Genomic DNA, 21,390 nt, shown 5'->3' on the forward strand with positions numbered 1-21,390 from the left:
TTGGTGAAATTTTCACCACAGATAGATATTAGATTCACTCCACTGAATTTTGGAGGTGATCCTGATCCGGATTGGCGGACGTCAGAAATCTCAGATTGCTCTGGTTACAGATGTAATCATCATGCTTCTCTGATCTCTAGAATGACTCAATAAACCATAAATAATAATGGGTGATGACAATCATTATGAGCACTGCGCCCCAGTACTGTGTTGTATTACTAAAAAAATAAATAAATAAATAAATGGAATTTGTCCTTTTTATTATGATGTAATTAACGCAACTATTCAGTTAATTACTGATGCAATTGTAAATCACTGACAAAAATGTTCGCTTTATGGTAAATACACATAGAGCAGGGAGCTGAGTGAGTGAGGAGCTGACCTGCTAATATGTGGACCTGGGTTAGAATCCTGCTCATGCTACCTGTGTGTCCTTAGACGAGACATTTAATCTACTGTGTCTCAGCCCACCCAGCTGTAAATGGACCCTGGTCTTGGCTGGGGAAGTAAGCTGCGTCAGACTGGTGTCCCCTCCAGGTGGAGTCATAGACTCTCATCTGCTTCGTATTCTGAAGAGAAGTCTTGTATTGGACTTCTTCATATAACCGCAGGCGAACTTTGAAGCACTTACAAGCTACATTTCAGGAGCAAATGGTAGTTTGTTTAAAATTGCATAGAAATGCTGGTGACTAGCGTGTGGTGTCATGTTGATCCTGTCAGAGGCGACACTTCATGTTAGGAGAGTTTGTGGTCTTTTGGGGATGGTAATTATTTAGACATTAGTTCAAAATAATTTCACATCAATCAACATTCGTTTGTCTTTGGTTAGAAGAGCTGACAACGGTCTCAGAACAGTGCGTGCAGAAGTGACAGTTGCTGACATCACAAGATGGCAGCCAGTAATATGTTGGCAAAGGGACCTGTGTCCACTCAACAGTTTTGTCCCCGTCTGTAGTTTCTCTTTCCCTTAACCCCGCCCACTGACCCCCTATCTGTTGTGGTTCCTGTGTCTTTGTGTGTCGTAAAAGGTTCGTGCCTGCCTTTGATTTGTTGGGATGTTGTAAAGCTCTTGTCCGTACGATTGTCTGCTACTGTGCTTCAGCATTGAAATAACGCACTGCTTCTGCAAAACTGCAAGCTGTTGATTGCTTGTTTATCTAAACTGTTCACTCAAGGTTTAGTTAACTAGTTAACTTGTTGGGTCTGGTAGTTTGTTCTTATTTTCCATTATTCCCTCATCCTGTTTGTCTGCTGTGAAATGTGACGGTGATCTGTCCATGTTTGTGTGTATTTCTCTGTCCTGCGTGAATGTGTGTACTGGAAGGTGAATATTTTGTTTGTTAAACTGATGTGATGAAAGGCTCCTCTCTAAACTCTATTGTACCTCTGTTATGTTTGAGTAAAACATCCACTAGAGGGCACTGGAGACAGTCTTTTCTGATCAAACATGGCAATGGGCAGAGAAATCAGAATAATGTCTCTCCACAAAACAGACTAAAACATAGACAGCAATGTAAACAGAGGACATCTGTGTGGATATATATATATATATATATATATATATATATATATATATATATATATATGTATATATATATATATATATATATGTGTATATATATATATATATATATATACGTGTATATATATATATATATATATATACACGTATATATATATATATATATATACGTGTATATATATATATATATATACACGTATATATATATATATATATATACGTGTATATATATATATATATATATATATATACGAGGTCTGTCAATAAAGCAACGGCCCTTTTTATTTTTTTTCAAAAACTATATGGATTTCATTCATATGTTTTTACGTCAGACATGCTTGAACCCTCGTGCGCATGCGTGAGTTTTTCCACGCCTGTCGGTGACGTCATTCGCCTGTGAGCACTCCTTGTGGGAGGAGTCGTCCAGCCCCTCGTCGGAATTCCTTTGTCTGAGAAGTTGCTGAGAGACTGGCGCGTTGTTTGATCAAAATTTTTTCTAAACCTGTGAGACACATCGAAGTGGACACGGTTCGAAAAATTAAGCTGGTTTTCAGTGAAAATTTTAACGGCTGATGAGAGATTTTGAGGTGATACTGTCGCTTTAAGGACTTCCCACGGTGCGAGACGTCGTGCAGCGCTCTCAGCCGCCGTCGTCAGCCTGTTCAAGCTGAAAACCTCCACATTTCAGGCTCTATTGATCCAGGACGTCGTGAGAGAACAGAGAAGTTTCAGAAGAAGTCGGTTTCAGCATTTTATCCGGATATTCCACTGTTAAAGGAGATTTTTTTAATGAAAGACGTGCGGACGGGTCCGCGTGTCGGGACGCAGCCGACGCGGTGCGGCGGCACAGGAAAAACACCTCCATGTTGATAACCATTTGTAAAATCCAGGCGGCTTTTGATGGCTTTCAGTGGAGTGAGTATATGAGAAATTGTTTAACAGCAGGACATGTTCCAACTTGTCCTTAAGGCTTTCAACAGAGGTGTTTTTCCTGTGGCGGAGCGTTGCGTCGGCTGCGTCCCGACGCGCGGACCCGTCCGCACGTCTTTCATTAAAAAAATCTCCTTTAACAGTGGAATATCCGGATAAAATGCTGAAACCGACTTCTTCTGAAACTTCTCTGTTCTCTCACGACGTCCTGGATCAATAGAGCCTGAAATGTGGAGGTTTTCAGCTTGAACAGGCTGACGACGGCGGCTGAGAGCGCTGAGCGACGTCTCGCACCGTGAAAAGTCCTTAAAGCGACAGAATCACCTCAAAATCTCTCATCAGACGTTAAAATTTTCACTGAAAACCAGCTTAATTTTTCGAACCATGTCCACTTTGATGTGTCTCACAGGTTTAGAAAAAATTTTGATCAAACAAAGCGCCAGTCTCTCAGCAACTTCTCAGACAAAGGAATTCCGATGAGGGGCTGGACGACTCCTCCCACAAGGAGTGCTCACAGGCGAATGACGTCACCGACAGGCATGGAAAAACTCACGCATGCGCACGAGGGTTCAAGCATGTCTGACGTATAAACATATGAATGAAATCCATATAGTTTTTGAAAAAAATAAAAAGGACCGTTACTTTATTGACAGCCCTCGTATATATATATACACAATGCTCATCAAACTATGAAGCTGTTGTTGACTCTCTTCATGGTGCCCTTTTGCTTCTCGTTGTGTCTGGCTTGAACTTGGTGATTGCAGGTAGTAGTACTGTGTTTTATCTGTATGCCCAAGCTTTCAGAAAAGAGACACAAATATGGGTGAATTGAAGACAGATTGGGGACAGGGGGCTGCGTTCATGTCCATATCTGACATTGAGCATAAACGAGCCTTGAGCCTGCACTTACGTAACGAGCACATGCACATCGCTTAGCATGTGATATGTTTCTTTTCATTTTGGTTTTGATCAAAGCCCTTTCTTTGTCACTTTGGAATTCCCTGAAGTGTTTTACTCTCCATATGTTTTCCACAATAAACAGTGGCAGCATTATTTTTCACCAACCACAAAATACATAATTATGTCCTTCATTTCAAGTAGAGATTGCAATAAAAAAAAAAAAAAGTTGTTTGAAAGCCACTTTTAGTTTTCAGATAAAGTGACACCCCTGGGCATTTTTGAGGAAAAGTTGGCATACAGCTTTTTCTAAATGTATTTTTTGTGCTCAATCCATTTTTGCTGTTTGCCAAGCTGTACCTTCCCAGCGGAACCCAGTAGGGGACGCTTTTTGTAAAAAATTGATTTTTTTATTATTTTGAGTATAAAACCTGTACATCTTCACAAAGTGAAATTACAGAAAGTTGCATATATCCCTTAGCTAGATTAGTACCAAATTTGGCTTTAACTGGATGAAAGGAACGGTCAAAAACAGACCTTGAGGTAATGTACAAATTATACATTTCCATGATAAAATAAAGATTGTAGCCAAAATTAATGGTCTCCATGACATTACTGGCCATCCCTTAATGGCTGCTTTTCAGAATATATCCCACATTGTCATCTGGAAAAAACAAGTCACTAGACTGTATAGCCCAGGTCAGAATCACCAAAATGTGTACATGAGGCATGAAGGGCTTCAGGCGTTTCCGAGTGAGCAAATATACTTTGGGCAAAAGTTGGCAAGTGGACTTTTCTAAGGGTATTTTTTTCTGCTGAATCAATTTTTGCAGTTTGCCAAGCTGTAACTCTTATGTGTATCTCAACAGAATGGCCACCTAATAGGCTAATACTGTATTTATACAGCAGATATCTCAATTCTGGCTAAAAAAAAATGGTTTTTATTGTGATATAAGATTTATTGGGTACAGGAAACAAACATAATAATTAAAACACATCAGGCATACAGTATCCTACAACATTCCTGGTGAACACTGACCTTTTATTTTGTACATACACAAAAGAACATTAACATCATGCTGGAGGCAGCAGTATACCATATATGCAACCAATCTTTCTTAGAAAATATTTTTCATAAATAAACCAAAAGAAAACATTTAGTTAGAAGAAATCACAATCTTTAAACTTGTTGTATATCCACATTGACATGTAAATGATGAACAGTAAATAATGTAATTTAACTAGGATAATGGTTGAACATATTAACATAAAACTGTAAACAGTGGTGAGCGAGATTCTCAAATATGATCTCATCACCAAATAAAAATCAATTTAAAACCCACAGTTTCACAAAACTAAACAGAATGTTATATCATGCCCTGGAAAATGCTCTTATTCCGTTCAGTAATTGCTACATTCTGCATCACTTACATGCTGCAGAGCAACACAGATGAGACCTTCTACACTTACATCGTGAAGTCATACATCTTGAGGCACAACTGCAGCTGATCAATTCCAGTTTCAATTCAATTTCAATTTATTTTCATTTATATAGCACCAAATCACAACAGAGTTGCCTCAAAGCGCTTCACACAGGTAAGGTCTAACCTTACCAACCCCCAGAGCAACAGTGGTAAGGAAAAACTCCTTCTGAGGAAGAAACATCAAGCAGACCAGACTCAAAGGGGTGACCCTCTGCTTGGGCCATGCTACAAAATAAGTTACAGAACAATTCACGGACGAATATACAAGAAATGCTATTGGCGCACAGGACAGGAGGATCGCCAACACGAATACAACTCCCATCTCTGGATGGAGCTGCACCTTAAACAGAGAAAAAAAACAGAATCAGGCATCAGAAAGACAAAAAAATACTGTAGAATTTGCCAGCGTTAAACAACAAGAAAAACAGAGAAATACTAAGGTGATCACCGGCCACTATAGCCCTAAACTTCACTAAAAGACCCAGAATTTAGGTAAAGTTGAGGCCGCGGCCCGCTCCAATTACTAATAAATGAATTAAAAGAGTAAAAAGCGTAAAACAAAACTGTACCAGTATGCTAGCCATATGAAAGGGAAAATAAGTGCGTCTTAAGTCTGGACTTGAAAGTCTCCACAGAATCTGACTGTTTTATTGACGCAGGGAGATCATTCCACAGAACAGGGGCATGATAAGAGAAAACTCTGTGACTCGCAGACTTCTTATTCACCTTAGGGACACAAAGTAGTCCTGCACCCTTAGAACGTAAAGCCCAGGCTGGTACATAAGGTTTAATTAGGCGCTAGGTAGGGAGGTGCCAGTGCATGAATAATTTTGTAGGTTAGTAGCAGAACCTTAAAATCTGATCTCACTGGGACAGGAAGCCAGTGAAGGGATGCCAAAATGGGTGTAATGTGGTCGAACTTTCTGCTTCGTGTGAAAAGTCTGGCTGCAGCATTTTGAACCAATTGGAGACCCCTAATGCTAGACTGCGGTAAACCAGAAAATAGAACATTGCAGTAGTCCAATCTTGAAGAGATAAATGCATGGCTCAGGGTCTCAGCATCAGCCATAGACAGGATGGGATGAATCTTCGCTATATTTCGCAGGTGGAAGAAAGCAGTCCTAGTAATATTTCTAATGTGGAGGCCAAAGGACAACGAAGGATCAAAAATTACCCCAAGGTTCCTCACTTTGTCAGTGTGATGTATGACATATGAGCCAAGGCTGAGTGTTAACTGGTCAAATTGATGCCGATGTCTCACTGGACCAAGAACCATCATTTCAGTCTTATCAGAGTTTAAAAGTAGGAAGTTTCTAGACATCCAACTTCTCACTGCTGCAATGCAATCTTCTTAGAATTTTATGTGAACGAAATTACCAGCAGTTATCGGCATGTATAACTGAGTATCATCTGCATAGCAGTGAAAGGTAATCCCAAAATGCTGCAATATGTGCCCAAGGGGTGCTATATAAAGGGAGAAAAGCAAGGGGCCTAAGACAGACCCCTGTGGAACCCCAAATTTCATGTCACTAAGGTTAGAGGTAGTGTTACTGTACAAAACACAGTGAGAACGACTGGTCAAGTATGACGTCAGCCATGCAAGGGCACTCCCAGTAATCCCAAAATGATTTTCCAGCCTATCAAGTAGAATATGATGATCCACTGTATCAAATGCAGCACTGAGATCTAACAGCAACAGAACCATAGTGGTGTCCGAATCCATTGTAAGCAGAAGATCATTCACCACTTTAGTGAGAGCCGTCTCTGTGGAATGATATTTTCTAAAAGCAGACTGCAGTGGCTCAGAGAGATTATTCTCAGTAAGATAGTCTTCGAGCTGCTGTGACACCACTTTTTCCAGAATGGTTTAATCACTGTAGATTTGAAACATTTAGGAACAGATCCAGAAGTTAAAGAAAGATTAATAATTTCCAACACAGTCGGCCCAAGAGTGGGCCACAGGTCCTTAAACAGTTTTGTTGGTATGGGATCAAATAAACAGGTTGTGCTTTTTGTTGACATTACAAGTTTTGTCAGCATGCCTAGTGAGATACTGTCAAATTCTGTAAATCTAGGTAATACCTCAGTAGTGGCGCCCACATCAATAGCAGGGTGTAGTGGCTGGATTAAGGCATGCCGGGATATGTTTAACCTGATGTCTTCTATTTTCTTCCCGAAGTAATCCAGGAAATCTTGTGCTGTAAAAGGAGAGCGAACTGCAGGTGGTTGTCAATGCAAAAGTGTTGCCACCGTGTCGAACAAGAACTTTGAGTTATGCTTGTTTTTGTTGATCAAATCAGAGTACTAAGTTCGCTTTGTGGCCAATAATGCATGCTTATAGTCTAAGATAGCATCATGCCACGCAAGGTGAAATACGTCTAATTTTGAACGACGCCATTTCCGTTCTAGACCTCTTGCTTTATGCTTGAGGTCACGCAGATAATCATTGAACCAAGGTGACTATGAGTTGGGGGAGCACGGTTTTAACACAGGTGGTGCAATCATGTCAAGTGTAGTTTTGAGCACTGAGTTTAAACTATCCACTGACTGGGTATTTGTCAAATGTGAAGCTGAAAGATCAGGCAGTCTAGATTCGAGTTCAGTCTTAGTCGAGGAGCTGTTGCATCACCGTAATGATATATAACGTTGTTGTTCCACTAAACATGGCAGCAAAACTGTAAACTTAATAAGTGAGTGATCAGACACCACTGATGTAAGAGGCATGATGTCAATATTCGTGACAGCAATACCACATGCGAGAACCAGATCCAGGGTATTTCCACTAATGTGCGTCGAATCCCGAATGCATTGCCGAAATCCTAATGTATCCACAAGTTCCATAAATGATTTGCAGAGGGGATCAGAATGCTTATTTATATGAATGTTAAAGTCACCAATGATCAGAATGTTATCTACACTAGTTGACAAGTTAGAGATGAATGCACCAAATTCATCTAAGAATTCAGAATATGGGCCAGTGTACATATACACTGTATACAGTGACAAAGTAATACGACTGATTTTTAATCTTCTGACCCTGGCAATGTGTAATATCCTAAGCAGAGCGGAGAATCAGATGCTCAAACGAGTGATATTTGTAACCCCCAACAGTTAAAAGCTAAACCTAGATTTATAAATAAGAGCAACACCCCCGCCTTGCTTCGCATCACGGGGGATGTGACTAAATGTATATGCTGGTGGGCAGGCCTCATTTAAGGGGAGGACAGCTGTAGGTTTAAGCCAGGTTTCACATAGCCCAATCATATCTAAGTGATGATCAATAATTAGATCATTGATCAACAATGATTTTGAGGACAGTGATCTTATGTTAATGAGACCCAGTCTAAGGACCTCAGTGGGGTTAACAGTTGAACTGTTTGGGTTTAGGGGTGGTTCCAGAGTAGCATATATAAGATGCCTAGAAGTAGGTTTAGGTTTAAGACATTCCACGCGCATTGTAGGTAGCAGACTATTGCTGGAACAACCACTGGGCCATCCTCAGTTTCAACATCATCCAATATAGTAATGGATATTAAGTTTGGAAAGCATATCCCTCTATGATTTTTATGGACATGACTACGGAAGCAGGCCACAGTCTCAACTTGTTGAAATTCCCTCCCTGGCAAATAAACTGCACTATCACCATAGTGGATTTTCTGCACTAAATTCCCCGCTAAGCTAATGGATTCCACACCCACATTTGTCATAAGCCTTGCAGGGTCTCTAATCACCTGCTCCGTGGCCTGCTGTAGATTCCTAATGTTACCCTCCCTGTAGAGCTCTATCTATGTTTGCAGACAAGATGGCGGCGCCTTCCCCAGTACGGTGGAGGCTGTCCGGCATCAGCAAGCCACGGCAGCCCCAAAACGAAGGCCAGTTATCAATAAAGCTAAAGCCTTGCTGTCTACAAAACTGCGCCAGCCACCTATTTAACAATGTCAGGCTGCTAAACGCCTCATCAGTACCCCGGGAGGGGACAGGACCAGAGACTATTAATCGATGCCGACACGTCTTTCTGGCAAGGTCACAAGTCCTCTCTATGTCCATTTTTGTGACCTCTGAGTGCTTCATCCTGAATTCCAAACAATAGTCTGGAACTATTTTCATTTTGCTGGTGACTCCCACTTATTTTCACTTTATTTTATAGTATAGTATAGAGCTGAAACAACTAATCGAGTTAATCGATTAAAATCGATTATTAAAATAGTTGTCAATGAATTTAGTCATCGATTAGTTGCTAAATAACTTTTATTTTTAATTGTTTCCCTGGCGCATTTTTTAAAAATTCCCCACTAATCCGATTAATCGATTAATCGTGTCGAAACCCCATCAGATTCATAGATGATCCAAATAATCGTTTGTTGCAGCCCTAGTATAGTATTATACAAATATACACCAAAAATCAATGGTAGAGTTATTTTTATATCACTTATTGCACTCAAAAACCTACATATTAATAATTTCCCATTCATTTAACATTTAACATTTAACATTTTTTTTAAAAAGTGCGGTGACCCCCTATTTTTTTCATAATGTGGCTTATAAATACCTTCTTCAACTTCCTGCAAAGTTTTAAGACATTCTCAATGGTGGAAGTGAATACCCACATTTGTCTTTAATTCGGATGAACAATATTCGAATAGTGTGTGGAAATAATGGGAGAAAGTAATTTACTTTTGAACTCAAAAAATACATTTCTTGTATAACTTTGAACTTTATTTACAGACTTTAATCTGAGGACAGTAGTCTGCTAGTGGCTCCAAAATAAATGACTCAGGAATTTTAGATATTCTATTCGTCTGCTTGAAATATGGGGATAAAATAAGATATTTTAATGACTACAATGAGAAAACTCAGCCACATGGGGTGTGCAGCCAGTACATTCTGAGTGCCAGTCCCAAGCCCGGATAAATGAGGAGGGTTGCGTCAGGAAGGGCATCTGGTGTAAAACAAGCCAACCCAACTATGCAGACTAAGAATCGAATTTCCATACCGGATCGGTTGCGGCCCGGGTTAACAACGTTCGCCACCAGTGCTGTTGCCCAACAAGGTGCCGGTGGAAATTGGGCTACTGCTGGGCAGAGACGACAAAGAAGAGGAGGAGAACGTTTCCACAAACAGCAGGAGAAGAAAACTAGAAGGGTGGAAATGAGACTGGGGACTTTGAATGTTGGTAGTATGAGTTGGCTGATATGATTGAGAGGAGAAAGGTAGACATATTGTGTGTGCAAGAGACCAAGTGCAAGGGAAGTAAGAGCAGGAGCATCGGCGGTGGGTGCAAGTTGTTGTACCATGGTGAGGACAGGAAAAGAAATAGTGTTGGGGTCATTTTAATGGAAGAGTATATTAAAAGTGTGTTGGAGGTTAAGTGAGTGTCTGACAGGGTGATGAGTGTGAAGTTGGAAATTGAAGGGGTGATGTTGAATATCATCAGTGCATATGCCCCACAGGTAGGTTGTGAGATGAAGGAGAAAGAAGATTTCTGGAGTGTGTTAGATGAGGTGGTGGAGGGTGTGTCCAAGTATGAAAGAGTGGTGATAGGAGTGGACTTCAGTGGGTATGTTGGTGGAGGGAATAGAGGTGATCAGGAAGTAATGGGTAGATATGGTATCAAGGATAGGAATGGGGAAGGACAGATGGTAGTTGATTTTGCAAAAAGGATGGAAATGGCTGTGGTGAATACCTACTTTAAGAAAAGGAAGGAGCACAGGGTAACATATAAGAGTGGAGGAAGGTGCACACAGGTGGACTACATTCTTTATAGGAGATGCAAGCTAAAAGAAATCAGAGACTGTAAGGTGGTGGAAGGAGAGAGTGTCCTTAGACAGCATAGGATGGTTGTTTGTAGGATGACTTTAGAGGTAAAGAAGAAGAGAGTGAGAGCTTAACAAAGGATCAGATGGTGGAAGCTGAAGGAGGAAGACTGTTGTGTGAAATTTAGCGAGCAGGTGAGAGAAGCACTGGTTGGAGGGGAAGCAATTTTGAAAAAAGCATAAGGAGAAAGAGGTTGGCGAAAAAGTTTTGGGATAGTCGGAGAGATGAAGAAAGTAGACAGGAGTACAAGGAGATGCGGTGTAAGGCGAAAAGAGAAGTGGCAAAAGCGAAGGAAAAGGCATATTGCGAGCTGTACAAGAAGTTGAATAGTAATGAAGGAGAAAAGGACTTGTACCAATTGGCCAGACAAAGGGACAGAGCTGGAAAGGATGTGCAGCAGGTTAGAATGGTAAAACATGCACATGGTAATGTGCTGACAAGTGAGGAGGGTGTGCTGAGAAGGTGGAGGGAATATTTTGAAGAGCTAATGAATGAAGAAAATGAGCGAGAGAAAAGGCTGGATGATGTGGTGAGAGTAAATCAGGAAGTACAAGAGATTAGTAAGGAAGAAGTGAGGGCTGCTATGAAGAGGATGAAGAGTGGAAAGGTAGTTGGTCCAGATGACATTCCAGTGGAGGCATGGAAATGCCTCGGAGAGATGGCAGTAGAGTTTCTAACCAGATTGTTTAATAAAATCTTGGAAAGTGAGAGGATGCCTGAGGAGTGGAGACGAAGTGTGCTGGTTCCTATTTTCAAGAACAAGGGTGATGTGCAGAGCTGCAGTAACTACAGAGACATAAAGTTGATCCGCCACAGCATGAAGTTATGGGAAAGAGTAGTAGAAGCTAGGCTTAGAAAACAGGTGAAGATCTGTGAGCAGCAATATGGTTTCATGCCGAGAAAGAGCACTACACATGCAATGCTTACTCTGAGACTACTGTTGGAGAAGTACAGAGAAGGCCAGAAAGAGTTATATTGTGTGTTTGTGGACTTAGAAAAAGCTTATGACAGGGTGCCAAGAGAAGAGCTGTGGTATTGTATGAGGAGGTCTGGAGTGACAGAGAAGTATGTTAGGGTAGTGCAGGACATGTACAAGAATAGTGTGACAGCGGTGAGATGTGCAATCGGAATGACAGACTCATTCAAGGTGGTGGTGGGATTACACCAAGGATCAGCTCTGAGTCCTTTCTTGTTTGCAGTGGTGATGGACAGGTTAACAGATGAGATCAGACAGGAGTCCCCATGGACTATGATGTTTGTAGATGACATTGTGATCTGTAGTGAGAGTAGAGAGTAAGTTGAGTCTAGTCTGGAGAGGTGGAGATATGCTTTGGAGAGAAGGGGAATGAAAGTCAGTAGAAGCAAGACTGAGTACATGTGTGTGAATGGGAGGGGGCCCAGTGGAATAGTGCAGTTACAGTTTGGAGACAAAGTCAGAGAGGCGAGATTGAGATGGTTTGGACATGTGCAGAGGAGGGACCCAGGGTATATAGGGAGAAGGATGCTGAGGATGGAGCCACCAGGCAGAAGGAGAAGAGGCAGGCCAAAGAGGAGGTTTATGGATGTACTGAGAGAGGACATGCAGGTGGTTGGTGTGACAGAGGAAGATACAGAGGACAGGGTGAGATGGAAACGATTGATCTGCTGTGGTGACCCCTAATGGGAACAGCCGAAAGACAAAGAAGAAGAATGACTACAATGAGAAATTAAATTTCAGTTATCATTGTCACATCCAGTGTCTTAATTCCCACTAAAAATAACCAACTACACTTGATTATTGTTGTCACACATGATATAAAACTGTTAATGTGGAATTTCCTGAATTTCCTGGTCGTCCCAGATTTTGGGCTGCATTGACTTTTACATACGAAGTACAGCTTGGCAAACAACAAAAATGGATTCAGCACAAAAAATACCCTTAGAAAAGTCCACTTGCCAACTTTTGCCAAAAGTCTATTTGCCCACTCAGATATGCCAGAGGCTCTTCATGCCTCCTGTACACATTTTGGTGATTCTGACCTGGGCTATACAGTGTAGTGACTTATTTATTCCAGAAAACAATGTGGGATATATTCTGACAAAGTCATTAAGGGATGGCCAGTAAAGTCACCGCGACCATTAATTTTGACTACAATCTTGGCCAGTCTAGTACCCGCACTCTTTTACTATGAAGCCACGCTGTTGTAACACGTGCAGAATGTGGTTTGGCATTGTCTTGCTGAAATAAGCAGGGACGTCCCTGAAAAAGACGTTGCTTGGATGACAGCATGTGTTGCTCCAAAACCTGGATGTACCTTTCAGCATTGATGGTGCCATCACAGATGTGTAAGTTGCCCATGCCATGGCCACTAACACACCCCATACCATCACAGATGCTGGCTTTTTAACTTTGCACTGGTAACAATCTGGATGTTTTTTTTCCTCTTTTGTCCGGAGGACATGATGTCCATGATTTCCAAAAACAATTTGAACTGTGGACTCATCAGACCACAGCACATTTTTCCACTTTGCGTCTGCCCATTTCAAATGAGCTCGGGCCCAGAGAAGGCAGTGGCATTTCTGGATGTTGTTGATGTATGGCTTTCGCTTTGCATGGTAGAGTTTTAACTTGCACTTGTAGATGTAGCGCCGAACTGTGTTAACTCATAATGGTTTTCTGAAGTGTTCCTGAGCCCATGCGGTAAGATCTTTTACACAATGATGTTGGTTTTAATGCAGTGCCGCCTGAGGGATTGAAGGTCACGGACATTCAATGTTGGTTTTCGGCCTTTCCGCTTGCATGTAGAAAGTTCTCCAGATTCTCTGAATCTTCTGATTATATTATGAACTGTAGATGATGGAATTCGTAAATTCCTTGCAATTGAACGTTGAGAAACATTGTTCTTAAACTGTTGGACTATTTTTCACACAGTTGTTCACAAAGTGGTGATCCTCACCCCATCTTTGCTTGTGAACAGCTGAGCCTTTTGGGGATGCTCCTTTTATACCCAGTCATGACACTCACCTGTTTCCAGTTAACCTGTTCACCTGTGGAATGTTCCAAACAGGTCTTCTTTGAGCATTCATCAACTTTCCTAGTCTTTTGTTGCCCCTGTCCCAGCTTTTTTGAAACATGTTGCAGGCATCCATTTCAAAATTAGCAAATATTTGCACAAAAACAAAAAGTCTGTCACTTTGAACATTAAATATCTTGTTTTGTGGTGTATTCAATTGAATATCGGTTGAAGAGGATTTGCAAATCACTGTATCCTGTTTTTGTTTACATTTGACACAATGTCATACAACACATGCTGCCATCCAAGCAACGTCTTTTTCAGGGACATCCCTGCTTATTTCACCAAGACAATGCCAAGCCACATTCTGCACGTGTTACAACACAAAAGAAGAGGATTTGCAAATCACTGTTTCTGTTTTTAATTTACATTTTACACAACGTCCCACCTTCTTTGGAATTGGGGTTGTATGAAATATAATGATTTAATTGTATGGAATTCTTTTGGCTGCTCCCATTTTACCCGGGGTCACCACAGCAGATCTGGTGTGGAGGTGCACGTTGATTTTATGCCATGTGCCCTTGTTGGTGCAACTCCATGGGAGCTCTGTCGGGCTTTGATCCCTGGGCTTTCTTACATGAGCAAGTGTATGGCACAGTGCAACCATAATACATTGTTATGTAATTGTATGTATGTAATTTAAATGATAACCAGATTAAGTTATTTCCCTAGTGAGGAAAGAATTTGGACTCCTCTGCTTTAAGTGACCATGCGACCAAGGCCGCGTGACTAATTGTGTAAACTCATTAGAACAGATTTAAATCATTTGTCCAGTGGCAAAAATCACCTAATCCATCAGTCTCCAGTAGATTTGTGGCTCTGATGGAATAGTGGACCACCACAGAATGCAGGTGCGCAGCGCTTCCTGATGCAACCAGCAGATAAACATAAAATAACGTCTGCCACTTGGCAGTCAGCCACTGGCAAGTTAACCAACAAGTACAGGGCAAAATGGTAAACAAACGTACAACCACAGGGGAAGTGTTCCGTCTGATGTCCGCTCAAGGTTTTGACCATGCTCAAAACTTTGCGATGGATTTGCTGAACATCAGCTGAAAAGGATAATTCATTTATCAAATGAGAAAAGGATTTGTATAGGACAAGAATGGACACAAATGGGTATCTAAATTTGTATGTGTTGCTCCTACTTTCCTCAGTCAGTCACAGTGTGACAGCTGCTTTAATATACACATATGGCAATATTTAGCAATATTTACTCATTTCCAGTTTTAATCATCAAATGTTATTATTGTTACTGTGTAGCCACAAACATGATGACATCATGACAGACTTTCTGACATGGACACATTACAGTAACATTTTTAAAAAGTTCAAAAGTTATAAGAACCAGAACAAAAGAGTTAAAATGTTATAATCCTTTGATAATCTGGTACAAAGTGTCTCCTCAAGTGTGAAACTTCTGGTATGCACTCAAAACATTTTTGTTGTTATAATATGGTTATATTGGCTATATAACTGAGTATTGTTCAAATTACAATTTTCATTAAAGTTATAAGTTCTTATATTTTTTTTAAATGACCATTGCAGCTGAGTCTCAGATTTTTCTTTTTTTTGTTTTGTTCTTTCAGACTCGTCTTAATGTTCTGTGTAGTTAACACTGTCATGCTTTCCCCCATCCTGCTACCTCCTATTGTTCCTTTGCCCTGCCAGGCTCAGCGCTTCTAGAAGCTTCCTCTTCCTGCATGTCCTCCTCTTTCCTTGTTTAACCTGTGCTGGTCCTGCTCCCCTTACAGGCTGGTGTCCCTCCGTAGTCCCCTCTTTAAGTGGCGGTGGGCCTGCTGCCCTGGACGGTGGGCACCCCCTGCTCTTCCAAGCTGCTTCCCAGGGAAATGTCACTTTATTGTCAATGCTGCTTAATCAACCAGACCTGACCACCTCCACCGACTCCACGTCCACCATCACCGTGACCTCTACCACTGCCATGGAGACAAGGTCCAGTCATCTTGACCAAGACCACCACCTCTGCCACAACCAAACCTCTGCTCTGTTTGCTGCTGCGCAGAACGGACACACAGGTAACTGGCAAACCTTCACCATGGGGTCTTTAAAAGACTTATTTTCATCAGTGATCATCAGATTGTCTGAGTGACAATTTTTTTTGTATTGTTGTCCCTTTAATTTGTCCAGTTACTTAAGCCTGTGAAAGTGGAAGCACTGTGTATTCATTCATGGTTTATGCAATATTTTCTAATGCCTTCAATTTCAATTCATTCTACAATACAAGGACATCTTAATGTTTCATTTCAACTCTACTGTGGCAGTGCACAGAGGCAAGATTACTGACATGGACAGTGTCCAGTTACTTTTGAGCCTGACTCTCAGTATTACTTCACAGTGATGGCTGGACAATTTAGCATTTATTAATTTCAAGGTGAGACAAATGAAATGACACTATGACCATCCATGAGTCAGTCTTTAATGTTTAGCGCTCTTTATCTGAAAGGATTTGACGTTTAAACTCATTATTATTTCTTGGGCGTACATGCGTTAGAACAAAGGTTTCGATTTTTTTTCTCAGTACTTTATCTCTGCTATCTTGTGTAGCATTTCCATGACGACACATTGAACAGTTTATCGTGCTCCTGGTATGTTTAACTGGAGCTGCTGTGTAGTTTTATTGATGTTGGATGCACGTCCCCACGTCACCACATCTCTCTCTGTCTGTTTCTGTGTCTCTCTTTCTGCTCTTTCTGTCCATTGCGTTGCATAGGGTTCTTTTTGTTTGTTTGTGTTTGGTGGCTCTGCACATGTTTGTGTAGAGAGTCCCAGAACCAGCAGGCTGAGGGGGCATCTCGCTACAGTCTCTCTGTGGATCAGGGCTTTGTTATGGAAGATATTGTGGTCACTATTTTTTAAAGGTGGTCATAAAATTGAATTGCTCTCTTTTGAACTTTAATAATTAGTGGGTATCTTCCTAATTCTGCTCTGCATGCATTTTTTTGGTGTTTTCCATTGGACACAGAGGATGGATTTATAGAATTCTGCATGCAGAGTCTCAATTTGGTGTTTGTCCCTTTTGCAAAATCTTGGTTGGCGAGCAGGCCCCAGACCTCGGAACCATAAAGAGAATTGGGTTCTGTGAGGGAGTCCAGTGTTTTAAGCCACAGTTGAATTGGGATGTCTACTTAGATGTTATCTTGATGGCATAAAAAGCCCTTTCTTGCCTTGTCTCTCAAGTCATTTACAGCTTTGTTGAAATTGCTTGTGGTGCTGATGTTTATTCTGAAGTAGGTGTAGTTTTTTTGTGTGTTTGAGGACCATCTTACCCAGCAAGAGCCACAAAGCCCAGCTCTCTACCAATCAGGCGGAGGTCTTGGAAAATAAAGCCATGCTGACTTATGTTTTTGATTTATAAATAACATTTATTCCTATAGAATAACTCCATTAATGTCAATTCTGTCATTTGTACAAAGTTAAAATATAACATATCTTTTAATGTTGAATAATGCACTAATTCTGAGGTTTTGTAACAAACACAGACTCTGGATTCTGGGTAAAATGTGCCTCTGCTAAACACTGATTGGTTCAGTCATTCATTATGTAAACCAACACGTTAATGTGGCGTGTGTTGGTGTTTACAGATAAATGTGCTTTTGTAAAATATTCCATTTTTTTTATTTGTAAAAACAGGCATTTTTACGGAGCCCTGGAAGTGTCATCGCAAAATGTTTTGCATGTGGAGAGAATGTGCGCACGTTTTATGATTTTGTAAAATGTGCACTCAATATTGTCTTGACACATAAATGTTGGCTATTCGCCCTATTGACGTTTCAAATCCCACAAAACCTTGGAGAAGTAGCCGCGCTGTGAGATCTCAGTAACATTGAGAACTGCATTGAGACGCTCTGATCGGGCTGCACTTTAACCGCTGCACACAGACAACACCATTAACATCGCAACATAAAACTATTTTTATATTGTGCCTAAAACTCTCGTGAATATATTCTCTGGTTTTATAGACGTTGTTATTGTGTTTATTTTATGTAAACATGCGAGAATCACAGGCTGTCTCCGTTATTTTCAGTGGGAGCTGCTGGGAGCGATAATCGCTTCCTGATCATGTCGTTCTGGAGGAAAGTGAAGTTTGCTGTTTAACGTCTTGATTATTGTTCTTTACAACACTGTTTGTCCTCTTTGTTCCAGACTAATATATAATATGTCTGAAATTCGGTTTGCGTTTATTAAATTCCACCCAGATTAAACGTAACAGACACAGATTATTTGTTATAATTGTTTTAGCAAGTTTTCAAGGTATCATGCAGCAGTCTCTTATTAAGGTGATGAAAAGCATAAAAAAATGCATTTTTGTAGTATAATATTAATTTACAACTGTCATCGTGTTGATTCTCTATATGTTGTTTGACTGCATCGACTCTCTGGCACGCAAGAGAATATGGGATACGTCAATGGGGGAATGAACACTACTGGCCAGTAGATGGCACTAGAGACCTTGAAAACTTGCCAAAACAAAATTCCAGATAATCCGTGTCTGCTACATTTAAGATGCTTGGAATTTAATAAACGTAGACACAATACCAACATCTATAAACCCAGAGAATATATTCATGAGAGTTTTAGGCACTAAAGACGTTATCGGTCTAAAAATTATCGGACAAAAATTTATTTCAAGATAATTAGTCCGATAATGGTTTTTAAAGTTATCTAAAAGATAATCCGATAATGAAAACAATATCTTCGATAATTATCGGTTATCCAATTATCGGAACTGTACCCACCACTGGTTGTAGGGTAATTTGTTAAAAAACTGATTTGGATTTGCTCAGGACATTGTTTTCAGTTAGGAAGTGTAGGAGTCTGTGGTTGATTATCCTGCAGAGGATTTTCCTGAGGTTGCTGTTGACACAGACTCCATGGTAGTTGTTAGAGTCAAGTTTGTCGTCGCTTTTGTGGTGTGGCGTTATCACCCTTGGTTCCAAATATTGGAGCTAAGGACAAAGTTAAATAGCTTTAATATGGCCAATTGGAATTTGGGATCTGTGAATTTGATCATTTCATTTAGGATGTTGTCTTGGTTTCAGTTGATTTTATTTTGTCCTGCAGTTCTTTTAGGGACATGGGGTCATCTGGTGGCTTCTGGTAATCTTTTATGGCTGACTCTAATGCCGCGTTCACACCTCATGACACGCGATGCCACAAATTCATGTCTGCCGCCTGGCAATGAACATGCCACCATCACCGCTGTGTCGCTCTGCTTTCGCTGTGAAAATTTGCCCCAATACGTCATCAAATAGGAGGAGCTTCCATTCTGCTCGCCATCAAGTCAGCATGACGGACCTTGATCACACGGAGCGAGTTGCTGTGCTCCATTTGTTGTGGAAAGCTGACAGACGTCGCCAGCAGCGCCGTGCCTGGGTTCACTGCATCCTCATGAGACATTCCCAATTTGGGGAGTTTCATTATTTGCTGCAGGAGCTGCGTCTGGATGACGGCCGCTTTCAGTGGTACTTCTGCCTCTCCAGGACCCAGTTTGAGGACCTCCTGTCCTGTTCACGCGCACATGTGAACAATTTAAAAAAAACTGGCTTCTGCCACTGATGCGGTGCTGCTGTGGTGCTGCTGCTCACTCTCCTCTAAAACTCTGCCATAATTGTGTTATAAACCAGTCATCATTTGTTTTATTACACAGCTGTGTAGTTAATAAAATTATCTCACGGATGATTCGTTCACATGCACACGTGAAAAAAACTGGTGCTGACGCTGCTGCAGTGCTGATGCTTGCTCTCACCTCAAACTCTGTCATAATTGTGTTATAAACCAGTCACCATTTGTTTTATTATACATCTCTGTAGTTAATAAAATTATCTCACGGATGATCGTTTGCATGCACACGTGAAAAAAAACCTGGCTGCTGCCGCTGATGTAGTGCTGATGCTCGCTCTCCCCTCAAACTCTGTCATAACTGTGTTATAAACCAGTCACCATATGTTTTATTATACATCTGTGTAGTTTCTAAAATTATCTCATGAATGATTCGTTCGCATGCACATGTGAAAAAAAAACTGGCTGCTGCCTCTGCTGCAGTGCTGATGCTCACTCTCCCCTCAAACTCTGTCATAATTGTGTTATAAACCAGTCACCATTTGTTTATTATACAGTAGTGTTCAGAATAATAGTAGTGCTATGTGACTAAAAGATTAATCCAGGTTTTGAGTATATTTCTTATTGTTATTGTTACATGGGAAACAAGGTACCAGTAGATTCTCACAAATCCAACAAGACCAAGCATTCATGATATGCACACTCTTAAGGCTATGAAATTGGGCTATTAGTAAAAAAAGTAGAAAAGGGGGTGTTCACAATAATAGTAGCATCTGCTGTTGACTCTACAAACTCAAAACTTTTATGTTCAAACTGCTTTTTTTAGCAATCCTGTGAATCACTAAACTAGTATTTAGTTGTATAACCACGGTTTTTTCATGATTTTCTTCACATCTGCGAGGCATAATTTTGTTGGTTTGGAACCAAGATTTTGCTCGTTTACTAGTGTGCTTGGGTTCATTGTCTGTGAAACACCCATTTCAAGGGCATGTCCTCTTCAGCATAAGGCAACATGACCTCTTCAAGGTATTTTGACATATCCAAATGATCCATGATACCTGGTATGCGATATATAGGCCCAACACCATAGTAGGAGAAACATGTCCATATCATGATGCTTGCACCACCCTGCTTCACTGTTTTCACTGTGAACTGTGGCTGAATTCAGAGTTTGGGGGTCATCTCACAAACTGTCTGCGGCCCTTGGACCCAAAAAGAACAATTTTACTCTCATCAGTCCACAAAATATTCCTCCATTTCTCTTTAGGCCAGTGATGTGTTCTTTGGCAAATTGTAACCTCTTCTGCACATGTCTTTTTATTTAACAGAGGGACTTTGCGGGGATTCTTGCAAATAAATTAGCTTCACACAGGCGTCTTCTAACTGTCACAGCACTTACAGGTAACTCCAGACTGTCTTTGATCATCCTGGAGCTGATCAATGGGTGAGCCTTGCCATTCTGGTTATTCTTCTATCCATTTTGATGGTTGTTTTCCATTTTCTTCCACGCGTCTCTGGTTTTTTTTGTCCATTTTAAACACATTGGAGATCATTGTAGATGAACAGCCTATAATTTTTTGCACCTGTGTATAAGTTTTCCCCTCTCCAATCAACTTTATAATTAAACTACTCTGTTCTTCTTAACAATGTCTTGAATGTCCCATTTTCCTCAGGCTTTCAAAGAGAAAAGCATGTTCAACAGGTGCTGGCTTCATCCTTAAATAGGGACACCTAATTCACACCTGTTTGTTCCACAAAATTGATGAGCTCACTGACTGAATGCCACACTACTATATTGTGAACACCCCCTTTTCTACTTTTTTTTACTAATAGCCCAATATCATAGCCTTAAGAGTGTGCATATCATGAATGCTTGGTCGTGTTGGATTTGTGAGAATCTACTGAATCTACTGGTACCTGTTTCCCATGTAACAATAAGAAATATACTCAAAACCTGGATTAATCTTTTTAGTCACATAGCACTACTATTATTCTGAACACTACTGTACATCTGTGTAGTAATAAAATTATCTCACGGATGATTCGTTCACATGCACATGTGAAAAAAAACTGGCTGCTGCCACTGCTGCAGTTCTGCTGCTCGCTGTCC

General features: G+C 40.7%; 1 protein-coding gene across 1 annotated transcript in view; it reads left to right on the forward strand.

Annotated features, from left to right (window-relative positions):
• The window catches only part of cttnbp2 (cortactin binding protein 2), a 420,592-nt gene that overhangs the window by 230,721 nt on the left and 168,481 nt on the right, over positions 1–21,390 (forward strand). Inside the window, exon 5 of the mRNA XM_034175732.1 lies at positions 15,455–15,736. Within this exon, the coding sequence (XP_034031623.1) occupies positions 15,455–15,736 (282 nt within the window). The remainder of the gene's footprint in view (positions 1–15,454; positions 15,737–21,390) is intronic.

Source organism: Thalassophryne amazonica, chromosome 8 (assembly GCF_902500255.1).
Source record: "Thalassophryne amazonica chromosome 8, fThaAma1.1, whole genome shotgun sequence".
Lineage (NCBI taxonomy): Eukaryota > Metazoa > Chordata > Actinopteri > Batrachoidiformes > Batrachoididae > Thalassophryne > Thalassophryne amazonica.